Below are 25,972 nucleotides of genomic sequence, written 5' to 3'. Positions count from 1 at the left end.
CTCAAAGAAAAGAGATGGGTATCTTAATGGACAGCTCAGTGACTATCTCAAGTCAATGTGCAGTTGAGGTCCAGAAAACAGAGAAAGTGAGGATGCCTAAGGACTGATAAAATAAAGTGGAAGAAATTGTGCTATTATATAAATGAAGGGTATACCCCCCCCCCCCACTGATACTATGATCAATTCTGATCATTCTTCTCAATAAGGATGGATGAGACACAGGGAGTTTCAGTGGCAGATGATGAAAATGAAGAGGGACTTGGAAACACTTGCATTTGAAGAGAGATTTTAAAAATTGGGCCAGTTTAGCAGAAGAAGGAGACAAATATGAGGGAATATGATGGAAGTGTACAAATTAAAAAATGGTCTATTCTCCCTTTCTGATCACATCAGAATGAGGTGACTTTCAATGAGACTGAAAGATTGCCAATTCAAAACCAAAAAGAAAGTACCTTTTCATACAATGCACAATTAGACGTGAACTCATTGGTGCAAGATAGTGTTAAGGCCAAGAGTTTAGTAGGATTCAAAAATGGATTCAATATTTATATGGATAATACAAATGTCCAAAGTTATAATTGATAACATTTTGGAAGGACATTCAATCTCATGCTGTAGGGCATATGCCAAAGTAACTATTTGAAGTTAGGCACAAACTTTTCCTGGGACCAGGTTAGTCTACAATTGTCTGCTTCAGGGTTTCTTCTTTCAAAGCAGCTGGTATTGGCCACTGTCAAGGACAGGATGGACTGTTGATCTGATGCAGAAGGTTCAAATGTCACCAAAGTGTAAACCCCTACCCAAGAGAGACATCACTTACAAGTATTTTAAAGTTGGATCAAAGGTCAGGGATTTTCTCTCATAGAATATCAGGATTGGAAGGGACCTTAGGAGATCATCTAGTCCAACCCGCTGCTCAAAGCAGGACCAATCCCTAACTATTTTTTTTGCCCCAGATCCCTAAATGGCCCCCTCAAGGATTGAACTCACAACCCTGGGTTTAGCAGGCCAATGCTCAAACCACTGAGCTATCCCTCCCCTGTGTGTAGTTCTTAACACTGTGCAGGCTTTAGCTCCTGTTTGGGGCCTTTGTATATTACTCTCTACAAACAGCTGAAAAAATATTTATATGCCATATTCTTACCTATGGCAATTATAAACAATGCTGCTATGCACTTACCTTCTTAACTTGAGGATATTACAGTATGACATTAAAATTGGACAGAACATGCTGCTAGTGGCTTGTCTGAATTTACGCAAATCTATGAAAATGTGCCACTTTACAAGTGACTCCTTTTACAGTTAAGAATGTTGGCAGATAGGGAATGATTACACTGCCATCAGATTCAGCAAACTATAAATTTTGCAAGTCTTCTGACTTTATCAAAGTCTTAATGCCACAGTTTCACCACTAGGTGGCTTTTTAACGAGCCAGGTACTGGCAGTACCTTTTCTTTCCTTGGTGCATCACGTATTTGGTCGTGGGCGGGATCTGTATTTGGTTAGCTCTGTGATTATTACATCTTCAGCCTGCTCCAAAAGGATTTTGGGTTGAAGAACCTCCTAAACTCTATGAAAGGTAACAGAAATTGAATAAGGAAAGAGCTGGTACAGCAGAGGATTTCCTCTGTGCCCCTACCCAATATAGGATTCTTACTCACAATTTCCAATACATTGTCCATTTTATTTTCACACTGCCCAGGTGCTGGGGCTTCCACCATTTTCTCATGGGAAATCATTCCTTAACATAATTGATCTCACCGTCAGACAGTTTATTTTCCTGATATTAATTTTAAATTTGCTCTTTATTTAGGTAATTTAAACCTGACAAGAATCTCTCCATAAGGAAATAGATGATCTCTTTAGCAACCTCTGAAAATGTGTCTTGCCAAGAATTACAATGCAGAAGGCTTAATATTTATTTCATATATCAACACTGAAAGTAAGCTAACCTTGACGTCTTTTAAACCAGCATAACCAGTTTGCAGGACACTACTTAGCTCCTTTTTTTCCTAGGAGGAGGGGAAAGAAATTAATGGAGCCAATGATGAAATCAAAGGGGTGGTTGGTTATCAACCTAGTGCAGCAATCCCTGAGGGGGAGGTGGTTGCCTATAGCTGTTTCATGCAGTGTTGTAGCTGTGTCTGTCCAGGATAGAGAGAGAAGGTGGGTGAGGAAATATCTTTTATTGGACCTACTTCTGTTAGAGATAGAGACAAACCTTCGAGCCACACAGAGCTCTTCTTCCTAAAGCTGAAGTAAGCTCGAAAGCTTGTCTCTCTCACCAACAGAAGTTGGCCAATGCACGACATTACCTCCCCCACCTTGTCTCTCTATACCTGTTCCAGACATGGTGAGATTGCTCAGTAAGGAAGGTCTGGCCTTTCTAAACTCCTTGGAATTACATCAGCATCTTTTTGCAGTCTGGTGATCCGAGCTGCTTAGCAGTTAGAACCACCCTTATGGTAACATTGTTTACTCAGCCATCCTCTCTGGAGAAGAAAGACTCTCTAAGCCACGGCCTACACCTACATATGCCCTTTGCATCTCCACTTGAACCATGCCCTCTAGACAGCTTTGCCTGTGGCAACACCCGGCACATGCTCCTCCTTCCAGCCAAAGACAAAAGCTGAAGGGTATCAAAGGAACAACACCGCCCACCCCAACTGCCACTTCTCACTTTCTGACTGCAACACCCAGCAGATCCCCTTTGGTTTCCTCCAGCTGCCCTGGGGGTTGCGGTTAGTTTAAGGCAAGGCTCTGGTACTCCTACACCCGTGTGCCGGCGGGAGTGAAGATGATTAAGAGAAAAAAAATCCCAGGAGCAGGGGGTTGGGGTGCAGGGGGGGGGGGGGTGAGGGCTCTAACTGCGGGTGCAGGCTCTGGGGTGGGGCCAGAAATGAGGGGTTCAGGGTGTGGGAGAGGGCTCCAGGCTGGGACAGGGAGTTGGGGTGCAGGAGGGGGTTGGGGTTTAAGAGAAAAATCCTGGGAGCAGGGACCCTGGAGGGGGGGGGGGCGCTGAGAGCCACTGAACCAAACTGTGAACCCTGGATATGAGGGAAACCACTTAAACGCCTCTGCCTTGCACCAGCCCCCCCCCGTCCGACCCCCACGCTGCCCACATGGCCCGGGGCGGGCTGGGGCGGTCCCCGGGCCAGAGGGGAGAGAGGCGGGCAGGCTCCCGCTGCTGCCGGAGCTTGTCAGGCTGCGGGCGGGGCGGGGAGCGGAGCGCGGCGGCCCGGCCCCGGGGAGGAGCGCGGCTCTGCGGCGGGGCCGCTGCGTGCGAAGCGCCGCCCCTCGCTCCCCGGCCGCGGCCGGGCGGAAGCGCGGCGCGTAACAACCTCGGGGGCCGGGGCCCGGCGGCGCAGGGACCGCCCCGCTTCCCCGGGGGAGGAGGGAGCGGACCCGGCCGGCCCCGGCTGCGGGGCCATGGCGGACGGAGCCCGCGCCCTGCTTGGCAGCCGCGGGGGCAGCCCGGCCTCCAGCCCCCAGCTGGGCGGCAGGAGCCGTTCGCAGCCGCCGCCGGCTCCGCTCAGCGCGCCCGGGCACGGCTTCCGCAGGGTGACCCTGACCAAGCCCACCTTCTGCCACTGCTGCACCGACTTCATCTGGGGGCTGGCGGGCTACCAGTGCGAGGGTAAGAGACCGCCCGGGGCTATCCCCGCCTGGATTACCCCCTGCGCCCTCCCCCGGGGCTATCCCCGCCTGGACTACCCCCTGCCCGGACTCCCCCCTGCGCCTTCCCCGGGGCTACCCTCTGCCCCGGGGCTACCCCCCTGCGCCCTCCCCCGGGACTATCCCCGCCTGGATTACCCCCTGCGCCCTCCCCCGGGGCTATCCCCGCCTGGACTACCCCCTGCCCGGACTCCCCCCTGCGCCTTCCCCGGGGCTACCCTCTGCCCCGGGGCTACCCCCCTGCGCCCTCCCCCGGGACTATCCCCGCCTGGATTACCCCCTGCGCCCTCCCCCGGGGCTATCCCCGCCTGGACTACCCCCTGCCCGGGCTCCCCCCTGCGCCTTCCCCGGGGCTACTCCCCTGCGCCTTCCCCCGGGGCATCCCCTGCTCGGGTTACCCCGCTGCGCTTTCCCCTGGGGCTACTCCCCTGCCCCGGGGCTACCCCCGCATGGACTACCCCCCTGCCCGGGCTAATCCGCTGCTTCCTGCCCCGGGACACTCCCTGCCCAGGCTAGCCCCCTGCACCTTCCCCCGGGGCACCCCCTGTGCCTTCCCCTGTGACACCCCCTGCCTGGGCTACCCCCCTGCGCCTTCCCCTGTGGCTACCCCGCTGCACCCTGCCCCGGGGCACCCCCTGCCAGGGCTACCCCTACTCCCTGCCCAGGGCTGGCGGGCTAGCAGAGTGAGGGTAAGGGACTGTGCCTTGGGCTACCCCTAGCCACCTTCTCCTGGGGCTACCCCCGTGCACCTTCTCCTGGGCCCCCACTGGTGGCGGGTACCTCTATTCACCTTTCCCTGGGGCTATCCCCTGTGTGCCTTTCCCTGGGGCACCCCTTGCTGACGGCTACTCCTATCCACCTTCCCTGGGCACCCCCTGGCGGCAGGTACCTCTATCCACCTTCCCCTGGGGCTATCCCCGTGCGCCCTACCTGGGAAGCCCCCCACGCGCCTTCCCCTGGGAACCCTCTGCCGGCAGGTTCCCAGAGCCGGCCCACAACTTTTGGCACCTGAGGCCAAAACTTTGAAAGGTTTAAATTCTGGGTCCTAGTGGCGCCCCCCCCACAGTCTGGCACCTGAGGCGGCCGCCTCAGTTTGCCTCATGGTAAGGCCAGCCCTGCGGGTTCCTCTATCAACCTTCCCCAGAACACTCCTCATGTGCCCTCCTCGGGACGCCTCCTGCCGGCGGATACTGCTATACACTCTGCCCAGGGCTACCCCTACACACCTTCCCCAAGATACCCCCCATGTGCCCCCTGCTGGCGAGTACTGCTATACACCCTGCCTGGGGCTGGCGGGCCAGCAGTGCGAGGGTAAGGGACCATGCCCGCGGCTACCCCCTACCCACCTTCCCCTGGGCTACCCCCCCACCCCTGTGCCTTCCCTGGGACAGCCCCTGCTGGGGCTACCCCGTGTGCGCCCTTCCTCTAGGCAACCCTGCTGGCCGGTTCCCCTATCCACCTGCCCCGGGACACCCCTTGCCGGGGCTACCCCGTGCGCCCTGCCCCGGGACACCCCCTGCTGGGGCTACCCCGTGCGCCGTTCCCCTAGGCACCCCCGCCGGTGGGTTCTCCTATCCACCTTCCCTGGGACACCCCTTGTCGGGGCTAGCCCTGAACACCGTGCCCAGGGCTGGCAGGCTACCAGTTTGAGGGTAAGAGACCCCTGCCTGGGACACCCCTGTGCACACTGCCCTGGGGGCCACCTCCTGCCCGGGAGGCTACCAGTGTGAGGGTAAGAGACCCTTCCCCAGGACACCCCCTGCCCAGGTGTACCCCTATACACCTTCCCTGGGACATCCCCTGTGTGCCCTACCCTGGGGCTACACCCTGCCAGGAGTACCCCTACACACCTTGCCCGGCGCTGGCAGCCCCTGTGCCCAGATCACCTCCTATACACCTTCCCTGCCTGGGGTTACCCCTATATACTCTACCTAGGCCTGGTAAGCTGCGAGTGCCAGGGTAAAAGACCCCTCCCCAAGGCACCACCATACCTCTGCCTGAGGCTACCGACCTTCCCCAGGGCTGGAGGGCTACCAGTACCAGGGTAAGAGTTTTCCCTAGCCTGGTTGTGTGTGTGTGTGTCTCGCATTGTTGGTGGAGCCCTCCTCTTTGCCCGCTTGCCCTGAGTCCTCATCTGTGAGTGTCTCGTGAGGGCAGAGGGCTGCTCCCTCACACCCTTCCCAGGGCTTCAGCCTGTCTGTTTCAAACTGGGGTCTGCTCCGTTTCTCACACTCTTTCTTTGGGGTGTGTTCACATCTCGGAGCATCTCTTCCAAGAGGGTGCCTCTTTATACACCTGATTTGGGGCTGGGTGTCTCTACAAGTTATTTGAAATCCTTGCTTTTTTGGTGACTTCTTGTGTCAGTTCTAACTTGGTAAGATTCAGGTGTCTAGCCTTTAAAATGTGTGAGCGCCCCAACTGGATTGATTTTCCCAGAGTGCCTGCTCTGTGTATGCTTGGGCTCAACCAGAAGTTACAAGCTTGATGGGTGCGGGTGGGAAGGAAAGATCCCTGTGAAATTCTGTGGCCTGTGCCCTGCAGGTGGTCAGACGACATGATCGTCCTGACCTTAAAAATTGTGAGTTCTACCCTGTTAAATGCTATAGCAACATTGTCATGATTCAGCCTTGCTCATATCCATGTTCAGTAACAATGAGTGTGTTGATTGCTAAGGGAGAAGGGTCACTTTCTGTCTGCAATGAATGATGTGCTCCGAAATCTGATATAGTTGAGCAATCTTGTAATTTGGGGGGTGGTGTTCAGCATTTGCTTTTTGCTAAGCCTGGATGTATGGCTCTCCAGAAAAGGTTCCCAAATGTTGTGGCACTGTGTGGGCAACTTTCTAGGAACCTTACAGGTGCATCCAATGTGCAGATAAATGTATATAGAACTTTTGTGGCTTTAAAAAAAAAAAAAAAGTCCTAAAACTAGAGAGGAACAGGGGTTCCTTGGGAAACTGTCCATGACCAACGTCGATAAGATAGTCTTTCATAGATGGAAGGCAGAAAAGGACATAAAACCCAGCTTGTTTTAATGCAATATACTACAAAGACTTGCATCATTTAAAAAAAAAAATATGGGATGCTCTTCTCTGTTCCATCTACTTACAAAAAATATCTTCTGTCTGTTAGCGGCAGCCTTGCAGTTTTATCTTCTATCGTTTTTTCCTCTCATTCCCCAAAGCTAGTAGCTATTGTAATATTGGTCTGTAAAATCAGCTAAGAGGGCTTCTAGGACCCGACCCTCCCCCCACACACATTAAGATAAAGAGAACTTAGAAACGTAGCTTTGAATTGTTATATTGTGTTTGTGTGGGAGAAGTAACTGACAGGTAGTCTCATAGCCTTGTGAGCTGAATCTCTGCATTTGAGAGATGGCAAATCAGGGGGGCTCTGGGCTTCGTTTTTGAGATATCGAGCGCTGCGCTTTGAGTGTCTTTCTTTTAACTTGTGAAACTCTAAACAAAAATGTAGTTTCTCACAAAATAAAGCAGGCCTTGGATAATAATTGTGTAACCTTAGTATTTATGACAGCTAGCATGGTTTACTGGGTGCTCTGGGCTGAAAGAAGGAGCAGGCTGAATTTAGCAGAAGCCTCTGTGTTTTTACCTGGTGAGGGACAGTCTTGTGAGAATGGAAATTGTTGTCTTAAAGTTGTGCACTTCCATATGATGAAAACTTTTATTTAAAAAACATACTTTGAGTTAGAAATAACACTGAAGTACAGAAAAGGTTGTATTTTGTCAGGAAAATAGAATTATAAGAAAGCAAGTTTATTACTTAATTTTTACAACCAAGGAGAAGACTTTAACTTTTCTAGAACTTGATTTATTTATACTGTCTTGTACTGGAAGGTTTTGCTAGATAGCTTAAAAAAAAAGGAAGATAATCATCTTAAATCAGTCTTTCTCTTGGAATTATGAAAATGTTCAGCTGCCTGTTTTGCACTTCTGAGTTTCAAACAGCTTTGATGTGTCAATGTGTGAGAAGAACAGGAAGACTTTAGTCCATATTGTTGATTTCATTCTGCACTGAAAAAAAAAAAAAAGAGAGCGAGAGAACCTGTTGTGGAGGCTGGAAAGTGAACTGCTGCTCAAAGATTTGATACACATGTGCGGCAGTATACTTACTGTACTATGCTTTAATTTGAAAACTGCACTAATAATCTGGTATTCTGGTCATCTGTGAAGTCTGGCAGGTTAGAAATCCTGAATAGTATTTATCAATACCATTGTGTAATTGACCTATGGCATATAGGAGTGCCCTACCTTGTGCCCTTAAGAGGTGTGTATTATTTAATCTTTTGCTTAAAAAAAAAAAAAAAAAGTCCAACAGGATTTGAAAGTTGCACTTGACACACATCAGTCTGAAGACCTTGCCTCTGCTAGTCAAGGGGAAAAAAAGTGTGCTGTCATATCCCACATGCCTTCACTTTAAAAGAATAAAATAGTAGTTTGTTGTTCATACGCACTGTATTTAACAATAACTTTATCTATTTTCTATTAGATTTTTTCCAAATAATTTATTACTGAGCAAATAATAAGAAAAATAATTATCAGATATATTATTAGATGTGTTTCACTGGTATTTGACGAATATACTTACAGCTCTCTAGCTAGTCATATAACACAAAAAATTGTCAAATTATTCAATGATTACTGGTGAAATTTCTTGAATGTTCTTAGGCGACTACCGGGTAGTGCTCAGTAATCCTCTACTTAATAAATTTTTTTGCTTTTGCTAATGTATGGAGAAGGAACTTGATCAGCTCAGCTTTTGATCAACTTAACCCAAACAAACCCAGTGAGGATAAAATTGCAAACTTCAGGACAATCAGCCTGATAGTGAGTGAGTGTGTCTATAAAAAAACATCATTGGATGAATTTGTGGTTAAATGAATTCAGTATATTCCTAGCCAAATGAAAGTTTAGGTAGATGCAATTACCTCTTTTCTATGAGGAGATAAAGTGGGTGTAGAGGCAGGCTACAATCCAGCTGATCCTTTTTGTTATTTAGACACCTTTCATAAATATGTATAAGCTTAAAAATCAGAAGCTGTTTCCTAACTTTAATGAGTTTACAGTGTGTAAGGTTGTGTAGTGGTTTCTTTTCTAACTCCCCATTTTCAGCTGCTCAGTTTTCTGAAACTTTCACCCTCTGTGATGAAGTTCTGTATACTTGGTTTCTGTTCAAAAGTAATGTTTTTTTTTAAGTTTGAGCAAAATTAGTGGTGGTGTGTTTGAGTATTTAAAAAGAATACACTTTTCCTTTTATAAATCCAAACACAGTTCTTCAACGTTTTGTGTTTGGAGCATCTTTATAGTCTAAAGGGCTAGGGATTGAAATTTAATTATGTGACAAGTATAACTCTTTGAAAATCACATGCTCCACGTACATTGTCCACTGGAGTTCTCACTGAATTTGTAACTTTTCCAGCTAAGGGAGGTTGTCTCTGTGGTTGTTTTTACCTCAGCCAAGCAGACAAATAATATTCAGACCCTTACGTACAGGACTTATTGGCCCACCCTCTCCAAAGCCTGGACAGTCATTAATTTTTATGACAAACTCCTTTGTTGACTGAATTGAGTGAGAGTTATACCTTATCAGAGGTGGGGAGGGAGAGGTAGTTTAAGTCATGTCTACTATTTTTTTCATTTTGTCCCTTTAAAAAAAAGTCAAGAATCTTTCTTAATATGTAAAGTCTTCCATATGTAATGAACAGGGTCAGAATTGCAGTATATATATTTCTCATCAACAATGCAAAGTACAACCAATTAAATATTTACTCATTATTGTTTATATTTTATAGTTAGGAGTTTTTGACGATTTCTTCCTACCCAAAATATTTTTCTCTGCAGTGCTTCTCTTCATAATAACATTAAAGCCTCTTTTATTGGCTTGAAAATAATCAACGTTTAGAGGTAGAGGAGCTATAGGTTTGTGTGGATCTCAGATACTTCCATTGCTGCAAATCTCTGTAATACGAACTTTAGTTCAATTTGTTTTATTTTAACCAAATTTGATTTTTTTTTTTTTTTTTAGGTTAAGGAATATGATAAACGAGCTTTAGAGGGGTGGAAAAGACATTGGCTTAAAATTAAATGTAATTTCATGGTTGTATTTTTGGGTGCATAAGTGTTTCACTAAACTTTTTAATGATAGCTTACAGTGTATGAATGTAGGTGTCGGTTAAAATCTGTGTGCTTTTTTGGACAAATACTGCATTCATTTTATTTGGACAGCAGCTACTGCAAGTGAAATGATACTGTAGAAATTAGTCTAGCTTTCGTGTATTCAGGCTTTGTATTCTAAGTAGATCACCCAAAATGACTCTAAGAAAACTTCATAGAAGCACAGCTCCTGTAGTGCTTGTTTGTCTTTTGATCTGCCTTGACGTTGTCTGAAAACATGAGATTCTTCCAAAATAAGATGTAAACTTTGGATTGAAAGTAGAAATTTATAACATAAACAAAGCTAAGTAACACAGCTGTAAAAAGGTTTTTCCTTGAGAATCTTTTGTGGTTCTGATCTGATCGTACATCTGTCGTGTGTGTTCTGTTACTACACTTGAATTTTGAGATGTCTACACAGCATCTCTATAGCAACCCAGAGACGCACATTCCATGCATCTTTTGGTTGGAGTCTGACTACTTCCCAACGTCTGTGTGTAACTGGAACCCACACAGGAAGGGTGTGTGGTTGCTCTGAGTCTTGGGTTTGGTTTAGAGCTGGGAGCTAGACGAACAGGGTGTTTGTTTCCTCAGAAATGCAGAGGTGGTGCTAGGAGAAAGGAAAAAAGCGAAGATGTCTTGGATCAGACTTCAGATCCCTAGCTAATTTCCTCCTGGGGACAAGCACTTGAAATTCCCCAAGTGGGGGCATAGCTTAGTTGTGAGAAAAGCAAATGTGCTGAGAGAGCTCCAGAAAGGAAGGTTTAACATTCACAATTACAGAGCACTAGACATTTTCTCTGTGGCTGGCAAGCTTTGGCACATTTCTGGTCCATGTTTAAACTAAAAATAAAAGCTACAAATGGGCAAAACCAAAGTAAAATCTGAGAGATTCCTTTTTTGAAGCCACCTGCTTCCATCCCACAGGCAGCTAGAATTTTCTAGACCCATTTCAGCAGCTAAAACCCTACACGGGAATGCTTCCATCTTAGAGGTTTCCACCTCTAAGATGGAAGCCATTCAAATCTGCTGGACCCAAAGTTCCACGCATTGGATTCAAAGATAGGAACCGTAAATTGGGTATGTATAATAAAGTGGGAAAAATAGAAATATAGCTTGCAACACAATGGAGTAGCAGTCACTACAGGAGGGGGTAAAACAATGGAGATTGGAACTTTAATGAGTAGACTCATGAAACTAATTGGAACTCCTGTCAGATATAAAAATACCTGTCTTGGGAGACCTTGGGGGAAAATACTTGGAGCTACCGACTGACATTGCGAAAGACATAATTCCATATTTCTTGGGCCTAGGTCTGAAGGAAGATCCAATTTATCCTGAAGGGAATTTCGACCTTTCTTTCCATTACCTGCCCCCACACACAATCTAGTAATAATTGAGAGAGAACTGTAATTGTCGCACTGAACAATGCAAAGGAAAGGAGAAGAATTTTGCAAACAGAAAGAAAGGAGCGATTGTAATTGGAGGATACACTAAAAGTTGTTGGATTCTTTCCCTCAAATACAAGTCCAGCAGCTCCAACGGTGCAGAAAGTCACTTGCTATAGAGGGCATTTGGGCAGCGGGGTCGTACAAAGTGTTACATTTTGTATTCTAATAAAACCACCTTTTTTCTGAGTTATTACCTCTACAAACCAGTTTGTGAAAAAAGATTAAAGACCAACAAAATGGGACGCTGCTCACTCCAGATTTTAGAGTGGACTAAAATCCACAAGTATGTTTGCATGAGAAGGCGGCCACTTGTTCCTTGCAGTCTTCTTTTTCAGAAGAGTTGTAGTCTGTTGTGTCTTCCACACTGGAGTTTTATATCTCCCCCTTACTGCGAGCCAAATCCTGCAGTGCTCACTCTGACAAACACTCCATAGACTTCAGTGGCCATTTGGTTTGAGTAAGAACTGAATGAAGGACTGTGTTCCAGATTTCTTAACTCCCCAGTGTTTGCTTTCCTGAAATCAAACACCATGGTGGTGCTTGCTGCATTTTGTGATCTCGTTCCCTAACTTGCTGACTTCTCCATGTAACTTCTCGCAGATTCTCATTGCCCCGGTCATTCTCTTTCCGGGCATAATCCAACTGTCCTTGTGCTCAGTAGAAAGAGTCTCGTTGTCTGCAATGGCAATTGAATTAGGCTTTCAGTTTCTGTCGTTAAGAAGTAGATTAATGATGGCTCCTTCTTGGATCATATCTACTTTCCGGGTCAGTCTGCTGTTCATGGAGTTGAAGGCCAGAAGGGACTGTTAGATCATCTAGTCTCACATCCCTATCACAGGCCCTTAAATTTTTCCCAATTACCCCTGTATTGAGCCCAGTAACCTATATTTGGCTCAAGCATCTCTTCCAGAAGAGCACCCAGTCTTGATTTGAAGACATCAAGAGATGGAGAATCCACCACTTCCCTTGGGTGTTCGTTCCCATGGTTAATCACCCTCATTGTTAAAAATTATTTCTGATTTCAGTTTGCCTGGCTTCATTGTGCAGCCATTGGTTCTGGTTCTGGTTCTGCCTTTCTCTGCTACATTACAGAGACCTTTAGTGCCCAGTATATTTTCCCTGTGAAGGTCCTTATACACTGAAATCAAGTCACCTCTCAATCGTTTTGATAAGCTAAATAGGTCGAGTTTTTAACCCGCTGTTCAGAACTGTCTTCCGTGTTTTAGTATCTCTTTCTTTAACGCTGTACCCATAAGTGAAATCGCCCCCCTAGTCCTACTCACTGTTCCCCTGTTCATTCATCCAAGGACTAGCCAGAGCATGGCTTTGGGATCTCATGTTCAGTGCTTGTGCACGGTGACTCTGAAAAGCACACAGGAGTTGCTGCTTTGCAGAGGGCAGTCCCCCATTCTGTAGGCATGGCCTGCATTCCGTGTTCGTAGACATTTGACCTGACATCTGGCTGTATTAAAGCACATTTTGTTTGAAAGGGCCCAGGATACCAACCGATCCAGATTGTTCTGTTTGATTGCCTATCCTCATCATTATTTACTATTTGGCCAATTTTTGTGTGATTTTTTGTTTTCAAATGTTAGCAGCAGCGATTTTATATTTACTTCCAGATCATAGATGAAGACGTTGAATAGCGTTGGGTATAATACAGATCCTTGTGGAACCCCATAAGAAATGCATCAGTTCAGTGACGATTCCCTATTGACAACTGTTACAGAAAGTAGGAATCTTTTTTGCATGTTGGTTGCATCAGTTACCCAGCAGCAAATGCAATCTGAGTAGAGTGTCTTGTTATTTAGAGTTCTCAACAGTTGATTCAGGGCCTTTTTGTTAATGTTCTTCTCTAGTCCTGGTACTATGTAGCAGACATGCCTATGGAGGTTCTACTTTTGTGCTTAATTCCTTATCCTTAGACATAAACTGTTATCTTGTTTTCCCACTGGTCAGTTTTTGGACAACATTACCCCCATGTTCACCCTTTTTTCTTCTCCTGCTCTTTTTGGTTATTCCATCTTAAAATGATCAGCCATCCATAATGTCTTCATTTATTGCTCCAGCCGTCTCCACACGTAAAGCCAAATTTGTATCTGCATCTGATCTTCAAAAATGGCTCACGGATATCCGCATCCATGGGTATAAAGCGGATATCCGCGAATCTGCAGGGCTCTATCTATGCACTCAGAAATCCAGATTCTCTTCTGAAATTATCTCTGGAGTCATTCCATTTTAGGGCAGCTTCTTTCTTTCTCATCCCTTACCCTGAATTTTTCCCTATGTGACCATGGCGAGCCTTACATAACTCTGTCCCTTGCTGCTTCTGTGAGCTTGTGTCTTGTGTCAGTCTCAATTTTGTCTCCTTCACCACACTATGGTCTTTCATGTTGTCCTCTACTCATGACATGGCCTTCCTGAGCTGGTTCTCAAAGACACTGCCCTCCCTCCTGCAAACCCACTTCTTTCACAACTCCTACAGGAAATTATATCACTGAATTATCTACTTGTCAATTGACCTGTATTTCCTGAATAACCTCAGTTATGCAGAGGGAAGGGGGAGGATGTTTAGCTTAAATACTGTATATAGAAACCCTGAAACAAGCTAGAAAATAATGTATGGTGTCACTTCCTTGATCACTTTGTTTTTATATTGTCTTCCTTTGCCCCATCTTTTGTCTCTTGTCTTTTTAGATTGTATGTTGAGGTGGAGCTGTGTGTGGAAACACCTTTGGGTACTACTACACTATACAAAGCTGAATTGTAATGTACTGCAAATGGTTTTCTATGCAGCCACTACCCCTTTCTCTCTTCTTTATAAATATCACTCTCTGTTAACATTGCAGTTATGAAAATAATCCCACCAAATTACAGTGACGCTCACTAGATCATAATTTCCTTGTAGTTTTGCTTCTAGTTCTTCTTCTTCCTTGACTAGAGTGAAAGAATTCCTCTCTGTTGGAACTTGGTATGAGAGTGATCCATTTGTATTTATGTTCAGCATTATAAATGCCCTTTATGCTGATATTAGTCATCTTGTTTGTTCCTTTCTAAATAACACTTGTATGGTTTTAGTTAATGTCAAACACACCACTTGCAGTATAAAAATAACTTTGTTTAATGTTTAAAGCCACAAAAATTGAGAACTTTGACTTAAAGCCACCACATCTTCATTTAATGCATGCCTGTAGTGCTTATTTATTGTAGATTGTGTGAGGCGTTCAGAATTTACCACAATAGTGGGTAGTTGCATGAACCCTACTGTGTGGTTAAATGCAGATGGACAGGGACAGGCTGAGAGAATGATCAAAATAAAGATCTAGGGAGGTAGAGAAATGCAGGTAAGCCAAGAACAAGTGGATTGCTTAGTGTTTTTTTCATGGTGGTGGGGTAAGGTGGGGGACATTTATATTAGGTTTTAGGTCCTAATGTATTTAACTGAAGTGGTAGTTTTCAAGAGATTCAGAAATAAAACTTCCCGCTAAAATGTAGCACTCATGCCCTTATGTTTGTAAGGATTTGTGGAGAGAGCTTTCCCACGGGCATACAAACAAATGAAATAATTCCTGCTCTGGGTTCTGTGCCATTAACTTATATAACTGTAGTCTCTCTTGCTAATGGTGATGAAAGGGAGTTAGCCAGTGCCTCAAATTCCCCAGGGTAGCTTATCCTATAAAACTTCCTCAGTGAAATCTTGCTCCTTTTGCAAAACTAGGCAGGAGCATAAGGTTAAAAATACCCTTCAGTACATTCAAGTATCTTGGTGTCCTTGCTGCCTTTGTCCTCTGTCATTCTGTTTCTCTCTCTCTCTCTCCTTTTTACTCCAAAATCGCTCCTGTATTAGCAAATGCCTTGAGCTTTGTTGGATACAAAATGGAAGCTTTCCTGTATTTTTCATTAAAAGCTTTTTTTTTTTTTTTTTTTTTGTAAGATAGGAGCAAATATTTTCTTTTCTTGAAAAATAGGATTTCAGGTCTAGAAAGGTAACCGAAACGTTTCTCTCGCCTTGAGTCTTTCTCACAAATGTAATTTTGATTCTGAATATATTTTCCTCTGGGGCAGTCCCAAAGTCTTCTCTCTCAATCTAGTTTTCAGCCAGCTCTGGCTTTTTGTATAATACAAATATTTTAATAACTGATACTTTGTTATTAACCCTCTTCCCCTAAAACTGCTTTCTGTTCCTGGCAGCCACCTCATGCATGTGAGCTTGCATTTCTACTGCCCCATCAACCTGGTCCTCTAGAACCGTAATTTTAGATGTAGACTCTCCTTAAAAATGACCTGTAATTGGCTTGAGCTGGCACTCAGATTTGATCAGTTTATATACTGAGCTATCAGAGTTGGAGAAGCTGGTGTACTCATAGCAGAAGAGTATTGCCTTTGAAGACTTAGGCTGCATTCCTGCAAAGGCTTATGTACATCCTTGGCTTCATTCACTGTGAATAGTCTCATTGACTTGAATGGGATGTTCCATAATTACAGTTAAGCGGGTGCTTAAGTCTTATTAATCTAGTGTACTTAGATTTTCAGAAAGACTTTGACAAGGTCCTTCACCAAAGGCTCTTAAGAAAAGTAAGCAGTCATGGGATAAGAGGGAAGGTTCTCTCATGGATTGGTAACTGGTTAAAAGATAGGAAACAAGGGATAGGTATAAATGGTCAGTTCTCAGAATGGAGAGAGGTAAATAGTGGTGTCCCCCAGGGGTCAGTTCTGGGACTAGTCCTATTCAACATATTCATAAATGATCTGGAAAAAGAGGTAAATAGTGAGGTGGCAAAATTTGCAGACAATTCAAAACTACTCAAGATAGTTACGTCCGAAGCAGACTGCGAAGAGCTACAAAAGGATCTCACAAAACTGGGTGACTGGGCAACAAAATGGCAGATGAAATTCAATGTTGATAAATGCAAAATAATACACATTGGAAAACAAACAATCCCAACTACAGTAACTCCTCACATAACGTTGTAGTTATGTTCCTGAAAAATGCAACTTTAAGTGTTAAACGCATCCAATTGTCCCATAAGATTTAATGTAAATGCGGGGGGTTAGGTTCCAAGGAAATTTTTTTGGGGCAGACAAAAGGCATTATATACTGTATGCTGTACAATACTGTACTGTACTGTGGTTGGGAAGTGCCCCTGGTTTACCCCACACAGTCACAGCCCGCTGCAGGCAAGGACGCTAGGGAGCACCTTTGCAGCAGCAGCAGCGGCAGCTTCCCCGGAGAACAGGCCCACCTCTTCCCACCCCCCACTTCACCTCCTCTCCGGAGCACACCACATCTCCCCCCCTCCCAAAGTCCTAAGCGCCGCCAAACAGCTGTTTAGCGGTGCTTAGGATTTTCTGGGAGGGAGGGGGAGGAGTGGAGACACGGCGCTTCCCCACTCCTGCCCCTCCCTCCTAGAAAGTCCTAAGCACTGGGGGGAAGCGCTGGGAGGGAGGGGGAGGAGGCGGAGAAGCGGAACTTGTGCAATGCTCCCTTGTAAAGTCGCTGCTCTTCCACAGAATCTTACAAGCAGGCAGCCAAACGACGTTATAAGGGAGCATTGCACAACTTTAAACGAGCATGGTACCTGATTGAGCAGGGACGTAACATTGAAACAATGTTAAGTGGGACAACCTTAAATGAGGAGTTACTGTATACATCTAAAATGATGGGGTCTAAATTAACTGTTACCACTCAAGAAAGATCTTGGAGTCGTGGAGAGTTCTCTGAAAACATCCACTCAATGTGCAGCGGCAGTCAAAAAAAGCGAACAGAATGTTGGGAATCCTTAGGAAAGGGATAGCTAATAAGACAGAAAATATATTGCCTCTGTATAAATCCACGGTACGCCCACATCTTGAATACTGTGTAAAGGCAGAAAAAACGCAGTGTCGCTGCCAGCAGCAGCAGCAGAGAAGTAAGGATGGCATGATATGGTACTGCCACCCTTACTTCTGCACTACTGCCTGCAGAGCTGGGCCCTAAGTCAGCAGTCGCCACTCTCCAGCCGCCCAGCTCTGAAAGTAACAGCACAGAAGTAAGGGTGACAATACTGCGGCCCCCTAAAGTAACCTTGAGACCCCCCCTGCAACTTCCTTTGGGGTCAGAATCCCCAGTTTGAGAAACGCTGGTATCCCCTGTGAAATCTGTATAGGATAGGGTAAAAGCACACAAGACCAGATTTCATGGTGGGAGACCAGATTTCACGGTCCGTGATGCGTTTTTCATGGCCATGAATTTGGTAGGGTCCTAGACATCCGTGAATGTTTGCACACATTTGATGTTCCATGGTTCCAATTTAGGAACTGAACACCTCAAAAGCTAAAAGTACAGGTTGCTATGGCAACCTTTCATCTATGCCTTTATGAAACAAAAGAACATAGAGTCGTGTAGTTGAGTGGTGTGACACACTAGTTAATGTCTTGCAAAAAAGTTCTAAAGTTTCTAAATATAGAAATGGTATATAGGTTGGGTGATTAAGAAATAATTCAGCATATGTTAAAATGCTGATAAATGTATTTCTTGTAAAGCCATAACATTACAGTGGTTGCATGGTAGCCACTGCTGTAGTTAAGATTAAACAGTTTCCATTCTGCCCCCTCTTTCCACTCATGCTTAATTTTTTGGACGCTTCATGTTCACCTGTTTTTGAGTGAGAGCAGAGTGACAGAAAATACTTCTCTCCAGTATATAGAAAGTGTTACTCTTTTTGAAATGATTGAGGTTAGAAAGTTGAGAGAGCTCAAGAAATTGCTTTGTATTCACTTATTTGTATACTAAAATTACATTACCGCACGTGTGCAGTAGACCTTTGTGCTAAGTGTAAGACGTACATGGCTGAGTATGAACTGCATATGTGTGCATAGCTAGGTTAAGATGCTTTAAATTTCAGGATGGCTCTAAACTGGACACGCTTTTGGAATATTATGGGAGATTCTGGATCTCATCCAAAGGAGGTTGATTGCTGCTGTTGCAGCATTCTCCTCCACCGTAGCCTGTGGGAAATAGGTCCTAAATTATGTTCCTACCTTCTGCTGCAAGTGGCTTTAATAATTCTGTGCACTTCACAGATCTTGTTTTGTGACCCCCCCCCCCCCCCATGAGGCTTAAATATCATTTCCATTTTACAGACAGGGGATCGGTGGTACAGACTTGCTCAAAGTCACAGAGCTGTGAACAAACCCTTGATTTCTCCTAGACCCACGGTGGTTGTCCGCCTGACCGCAGAATGACACGGAGTGCAGGTGTGTGCACTGTGCTACGTGCAAGCCCTGCTTCATTCTGCAGGATTTGTTAATGGCCACAGGGACTCTTGCCTCACACAGTGACGCGTGTGCAGTACAAAGTGGCCTGCTTATAATAGATTTCCTTGCCGTGGGATTTTTGTTCATTTTTCTTTTTTTAAAAAAAAGTTCAGGATAAAAAATTATATTCACTTGGCATCCTTGATATTCTTTGAAACACACGAAAGTCTGATTGTCTGAACAGACTTAACTCTTTGCCCGTGTGGATAGTTTTTTATGATCACATACCGTTTCTTTCCAACAGCATGGCAGATTGGATAGTGTGCGGTGAATGAGGTTGGGGACCAGACACTGAACATGGGGGATACAAATTTAAAAATGAAAGAGCTACGTTCACTTTGTAGCATACAGTGTTGTGGAAATGCCCGCGGCAAATGTCAAATTATTTAAAAACCAGTGTTTTTTGTAATTGATCATTGGGATGGAGATTGTATAGTACTTGTCAAATGAATTTGTTTTGAATGCTGAAGCCTATAGTTCTTTGTTTTGGCAAAAATAATTGTGATTCAGCCGAGGAACAATAGTAGGCAATTGACACAATGCATTCCTTTTCATAGGGAATTCTGTTGTTTTCAGTAGAATGCAAAAGCTGTTGTGGGCAACAACAGAACCCGGTCATAGGAATACTACAAGTTTTATGTTAAATAATTAGAACGTAAATATGTAAATTAGATATGTAAACACAGACAGACCTCAGAACAGCCTTTTGCAGCACTATCTCCCTGATGGATTGAATGGGCTGAGTCCTCAGCTGTCAGGCAGGCAGCTGAAGGCAGGATTTTTGTCTGCATTTTTCCTCCTCTTTGTCTGCAGAAGTTGTTCCTCTGCTTTACCGGAAAGAGTTGCAGCCAGTTCTTCTCTATTAAAATGCAATCCATCCTTCTTTGAGTTATTCTTGGAGCTCTTGGCCACCACAGAGGCCAACAAAGGAAGTTTCTGCCTAGTAAAAGCTGGGGAAAAAGACCAAAGATTGCGTCTCATGTATGTCTGCTTTGCAATCATTAGAAGCAGGTTTCTTCAGCCGGTCTTGTAGCCCCAATGGCCTCCCACTGAAATGCCACAGCTGTCCTGAACAGGGGTGGGAGACCATGTTCCATTTCATCCCATTGGGAGCCAGTGGGACAGAATTGGACCTCCAGGAACATCAAGACACTGGTGTTCCTTGAACCTCCTGGAGCAGGATTACTTCAGAGTCCTTGGAGATTTCTATTGTACATGGGTGGATATGTCGGAGTTCCTTCTCACCAGTTCTCTTTCACCCTGCTTCCCTAGGAGCCTCAGAAGGGTAGTGGACTTTTTCACTAGAAAGGGGCCATATGTCTAATTTCCAAAAATTGGAGGGCGACACAGTATATCCCAGGTACGTTGTAGTCCTCAAAAGCTGAGGAGAGCAGAGACTGATGCTAGATTTAAAATGACTGAATCAGTTTGACAGATAAGAAAATTTAACAATGGTGTTTTCATTCATTTCTTGTGGACATAGATCTGTGAAACTGTTAGTATCCATTGATTTGTAGGACACTTGTCTTCCCATCCCCCTATGTTTTAAGCCCATCAGAGATTCATTCGATTTTCTACGGGACCGCTGCATTTCTAGCTCAGTGCTCCTGCTCGGCCCTGTGGCTGTGGGTTGTTGCAGTAGTCACATTAGGTGTCTGCCTAATTCTTTACCTTGATGTTGATGGGCTGGGCTGGACTCAGGTGCTCCAGAACCCTGATGATGCTCCATGATTTTGGCGTGGTGGTAAATTGTGAAAAGAGATGCGTCTTCCTTCAGATTTTGTTTGATCTGCGAGTGGTTTTAAACATGCCAGATAAGCCCTTCTCTCCACCTGCCCCCCAACAAGCCTCTGATTAATCTCTTCCGGTCCAGGGGTTCAGCATCCATCCACTTGTGTAGAACCTTGCTGGAAGGCCTGGCATTGTGCCAGGACTCTGTCCCATGGGCTGGGTTCTCGATCATTCCGATCTCTGTTACCTTGCCTCTGTGGAAGAGGATGTCAAGCATTTAGCTGGCTCTCCTCAACCAGCAGCTGGACTGATTTCACATGACAGGGAGGATTTTTGAGGGGGGGGCTCTCCCACCTCTACATCAACACAGACTAATGCAAGCCTCTGTAGATTGGAGGCTCACAGTTAATCTCAGCTAAATCATGAATTGGAAGTGTCTCTTTTCAGAGGCAGGGTCCCGCCACTGAAAGATTTTCAATCAATTAGCTGCCTGCTCCTGGCCTTCCCTCTGTTAGCCTCTGTGTTTGGCTGCAACTCCCTAGTCTCCAGGCACTTCAGCAGACACCTGCCCCCAAGGCTTGGGTGCAGGATGCTTTCTCCATATTGCAGGTGGGATCTGAAGAAAGTGGAAAAAGAGATAGTGCCTTCTGATGATCAAAACCCTAGGCTGGCCTAGAGGGACCTGGTTTGTGGACCCCCTTTAGCTATTCCTTTGGGAAGGAAAGGATCTCATCCTTCACTCTAACCCCGTGCCCCTCAAACTCCGGGTCTAGCCTGCTCTCAGAGGTGGTCAGGTCCTTGTTCAGATCTGTTTTTGCTGATTGAAAGGCCTGAAAATAGGAAGAACGTTTGCCTTTCCTGCTTGGTCGGCGTCTACATTTAACTCTCCTACTCCCTTTCAGGCCTCCCATGTCAAGAAACTTCAAGGACGCTTGACATGGTCAGTGGCTATGTCATGGGTGTAGCATGGGGAGGCCTGACTCTGTTGGCTGCCACCTGGCACTCGGTTCAGAGAATCAGGACACTACTGGATGGATTTGAATTCATCAGCTGATGTGGCTTCAAGTTGGATTTCATCAGCTTGGCTATTGTTCCTCTTTCCCTCCCTGAGTATGGTCACTGCCAGTCAGGTCCATTTGGCCAAACTGATGTCAGTTACACCATGGCAAAAGGAACTGCTCATACTTGGCTAATTGTTTCCTGTAATATGCAGGCTTCGTATGGACCTAGCTAGTAAGCCTAGTGTAGCCTAGCCATATATTTTCTCTAGCTCTGGGGGCTCTTAACTGGGGACTCTTGCCTGCAAGTTGTGAGGAGGAGCGAGACGTGAAAAACCTGATCTGGATTTGGTACAACTGGGCTGACTGACAGGTGACTCATCCATTTGTCTGTCCTGGGCTTGCATCATGGAAAACATCAAAGCAAGAGAAATTTATTTTTCATATCTTGAAATGAGTAAATCCTAAATCATAATAGAAATGGAGATTCTCAACATGCCCTGTGGCCTTTTTGAGGCTTTTACAAGTCAAGCCAGCTTACTGTAACTGAATTCTGCTTTTATGAATCACTGTTCAAGTACGTTGTTGCACTTGCTTGACTGTCAGTTCAATATCATTTGATTTCCTGCTGTATTTTTTCTAGCAACATGTCTGAAAGGGAAACAACAATTCCCTCTCATTGACAACTATGTAGATGTATGACCGTTAAACGTATTGCTTTCTGTTGCATACACTGTTGAGAAGTTTGCAATAATGTGAGTCCGACCTTCCAAGAAGACAGTAGGTGGATTTTTGAAAGACCATGGTTGTGCTTGTACAGCCTTCCATTTTAAACGTGAAGCTCCACATTAGTGCATTAGGTAGCAGGATAGGAGAATGCCAAGGGGGAAAGGAGTTTGTAGAATATGAGTATTTTATGAATGTGCTTTTTCTGTATCTGGGTAAACCCCAAACTATTCCCTGGGGACAAGGAGCACTGTTTCTGCCTCCCAAACCTGTTCAAGAGCTCCCTGGCTGCTAGGAGTTGGGATGGTGGCATCTCCGGTACTTTGACATCCCCTCAGGTATCTGGCTGCAGTGATAGAGCTGTGCATCTCCACTACTCAACTGCGGCTCTGTTTTCTGGCAGCTGGAAGGGGAATGTTTCCCTTGCACTCTCCCTTCCCCAGCCCCCCTCTCTTAGATTATTCTCACCAATGAATAGCATCAGTGACAGCCTTTTGTGCTGCTCTGAGCTTTCCCCAGCAGCTGAAAAATGTAACTTAGCATAGAAACTTAGCGCCGTTGGGTGTCCTCAGGGTTCTGAACAGCAACAGTAAGAAGTGATGAGACTGGTCAATTTTCTCTCTGCTGCAGCTTGGGAAAGCTCTGAGCAGAAGCAGAGGCGCTGACGCTATCTGTGGACTTAGGAAGACAACACTGCATGAGGTTATGTTCAGTTCCTATTGCGTATTCACAGTCATAAGAGCTAGTGACTTAGATTGTTTTTTGCTTTTATTTAATGAAGGCCTAATTTCTGCGGAAGTTGCTGGCACTCACCTGAAAACACTTCCTAAAACAATGGTGGCTGACCTTGTCGGAACATTTTTAAAGGGACAGTTGCAGACTGGTGGCAAAAGCCTGAAATCAAATGTGGAGATACTTCCCTAAGCTGGAAAATTGACAGCGCTGAAGGCCTAAGAGACTCCTCAGGATTATAAAATCCCAAGAGACCAAAGTCAAGGGGCAGTGGAGGGAATACTATGGGTGGGAAGAGAACACTCCTTGGGACAGCCCAAATAGTTGCTAAAACGCAGTTTAGGTAGAGAAACCTCGAGGCTAGTCCCCATTGTCAGGCCGAAGGAAGCCCAATGAGGTTCCTGGAATTAGTCTTTTGTTTTATCCAGAACATTTGCTTTTTCCTTCTTTGTGGAAAATTAGAATTCTGTAAGCTTGGTAACAATGGATTTGATCTGCAGGACTCTCCTCTTTAACTTAAAAGATGTACTTGCCCATCAAAGAAGCTTTGCACAGAAATCTAATTTTAATGGATACATCCTTATGCGAAGTCTCTCCTGCAAAGTGTCATTCCTCTGCATGTCAACCTTCACATTTGCTTTCGAGCTAGAAAATAAGGCTTGGTCTACACTAAACCCCCAAATCGAACTAAGGTACGCAACTTCAGCTACGTGAATAACGTAGCTGAAGTTCGAAGTACCTTAGTTCGAACTTACCTCGGTCCACACGTGGCAGGCAGGCTCCCCCGTCGACTCCGCGGTACTCCTCTTGTCTAGCTGGAGTACCGCAGTTGACGGCGAGCACTTCCTGGTTCGACTTATCGCGTCCAGACAAGACGCGATAAGTCGAACCCAGAACTTTGATTGCCAGCCGCCGAACTAGCGGCTGGGTGTAGACATACCCAAAGGTACGCTGACAGGTCCTACAATTGAATCCAACCTTCCTTTGAATGCTTATTCACAATACTCTGATCCTAAGGTCACTGCTCTGAAATAGCTGAATGTAACTGTGTGTTGGCAAGGCTAGTACAATATAAAGAGATCAGAGCTGTATGACAAATGTAAAAGTTAATCCCCCATGCACCCAGTGGAAAGAAAACATTACTTGGTGAAGTTATCCATAAATATCCCCTCATCCATTAGCCTGAAAGCTCCAGCCCATATAAGGCCATCTGTTGGACATCTCATGTTTTAAGAAAATCTACCTGTTTTGCCGGTCCTAGCTGATCTGGTCCCCAGCTTCTCATCAAAGCAGTTAGGTTCAAATTATCATTATCCTCGGTGCTCCAAAGCCAGTTCCCACAGGAAGAGAAAATCCTAGAGTAGAAAGAAGCCAACAGCTCAAGAAATAAAGTTGTAAAACCCACTGAGCTGTAAAATTAACATATGACACATTCAATGTTTTGTACCAGATCGTCTGCTCATCACAATGAAACATCTGAACCGCGGGAGCATGCTAGGATGGGGTTGGGCGGGGGACAACCTAAGTCAAACACGGTTAGCAAAAATGTGAGAATCAACCTTTTCGTTGCTTTCTTTTGATTGAACTAGCTGCTGCTCTGTCTCCCTGTTCCTGGTGCATGCGTTTCACTCTGTCATACTTTCCGCTGATTAAAGAACGAGATTATCTGTTGTCGATAGTCTGTTGGTGTCACCTTGCACAACAACATGGAAGTTTGTTTGCTCAGGAACTTTGCTAGATTTCTCTGTTATTTTACTGAATCCATCTACAGATGTTTGTCCTTTTAGATTCCCTTCGGTTACTAAGTATTCTGCAGCAGCTACATGTTGGACGATATTCCCCTCAATTGGCACCCAGTCCAATTGCTGTAATTTCTCTTTTTGTTTCATAGAATCATAGAAACATCCAGTTAGAAGGGACCACAAGGGTCATCTAGTCCAGTGGTTCTCAACCTTCCCAGACTACCATACCCCTTTCAGGAGTCTGATTTGTCTTGTGTACCCCCAAGTTTCACCTCACTTGAAAACTACTTGCTTAAAAAATCAGACATTAAAAATAGAAAAGTGCCAGAGCACAGTAGTACTGAAAAATTGCTGACTTTCTCATTTTTACCATATAATTATAAAATAAACCAATTGGAATATAAATATCATACTCGCATTTCAGTGTGATACTTGAGCCTGTTGTTCACGTGTGAGTGGTGAAGTGACAGTAACAATTAAGTTTTTCTCCACATTGATTCTGTTCCTACTCTGTCTTGATGGCAGTTGTAGCAGAAGACGAGACTTCACAAAGATACGTTGACCCAAAAGGTAACAGAACATTCAAAGCATGGCTCCCAAGGCCAGTGTAGTCTTTTTGTACTAAACACCAGAACTGGGTTAGTGTGGAACAGTGGTTTTCAACCTGCAGGCTGCCTGCGGCCCAATCAGCACAGAGCTGCGACCCATGTGACATCCTCAGGGCCATACAGGTAGTATTGGATGCAGCCCACAATGGTAAATAGGTTGAGAACCACTGGTGCGGAGGCATTAAACTTCATTTGCAGACTACTGTCTGAAGATAGCTCAAGAAGATGTTCTTGCTGACTGGCAGAGAGGTTACTGCTGCTAACATCTGACAAAATGAATGGGTTTCTTACCCAGTCGAGTTGAGCTGAGTTGTGTTGAATGTTGGGGAAATATGACTTGATCTGAGATGTCAAGTTAATAATCTTCTATTATTTCTTTAATTTTGCTCTGCTCAATTTCCCCGGTGCAGACATCAGTGACATATGCATGAAACAGTGAAAAACAGATCAAGTCTTTGTCTCCACATTTGGACTTCCGGAATTCGGTTTTTTTGGTAAAAGCATTCACTTTGTCATAGAGATTGAGTGTCAGTGTCATGACCTTGCATGGACAAATTTAGATCATTCAGCTTGCTAAATATATCTGTGAGGTAGGCAAGTTGAGCTAACCACACAGTATGGTCAAAGACCGAGGCAAGAGGGGATGAATGATCAGAAAGAAACGTGTGAACCTCTGTGCGTAATTCAGACAGTCTGTCTAGTCCTTTTGCTCTTGAAAGCCAGCTAACCTCTGTGTGAAGCAACAGTTGTTGATGTTCTGCCCCCATCTCTTCACAAAGAATGCGAAACTGGTGAGCATTGAGTGGGCTGGACTTGAGAAAGTTGACAGTTTTGACAGACTCGT

General features: G+C 45.0%; 1 protein-coding gene across 1 annotated transcript in view; it reads left to right on the top strand.

Moving 5' to 3' along the window:
• The first annotated feature begins 3,429 nt into the window (after positions 1-3,429).
• Positions 3,430-25,972, top strand: part of DGKQ (diacylglycerol kinase theta) — a 126,761-nt gene continuing 104,218 nt past the window's right edge. Inside the window, exon 1 of the mRNA XM_065406705.1 lies at positions 3,430-3,637. Within this exon, the coding sequence (XP_065262777.1) occupies positions 3,430-3,637 (208 nt within the window). The remainder of the gene's footprint in view (positions 3,638-25,972) is intronic.

The sequence above is a fragment of the Emys orbicularis genome, chromosome 6 (assembly GCF_028017835.1).
Source record: "Emys orbicularis isolate rEmyOrb1 chromosome 6, rEmyOrb1.hap1, whole genome shotgun sequence".
Taxonomy (NCBI): domain Eukaryota; kingdom Metazoa; phylum Chordata; order Testudines; family Emydidae; genus Emys; species Emys orbicularis.
The sequence above is the reverse complement of the archived record's forward strand: the minus strand, read 5'-3'. Positions and strand labels throughout refer to the sequence as shown.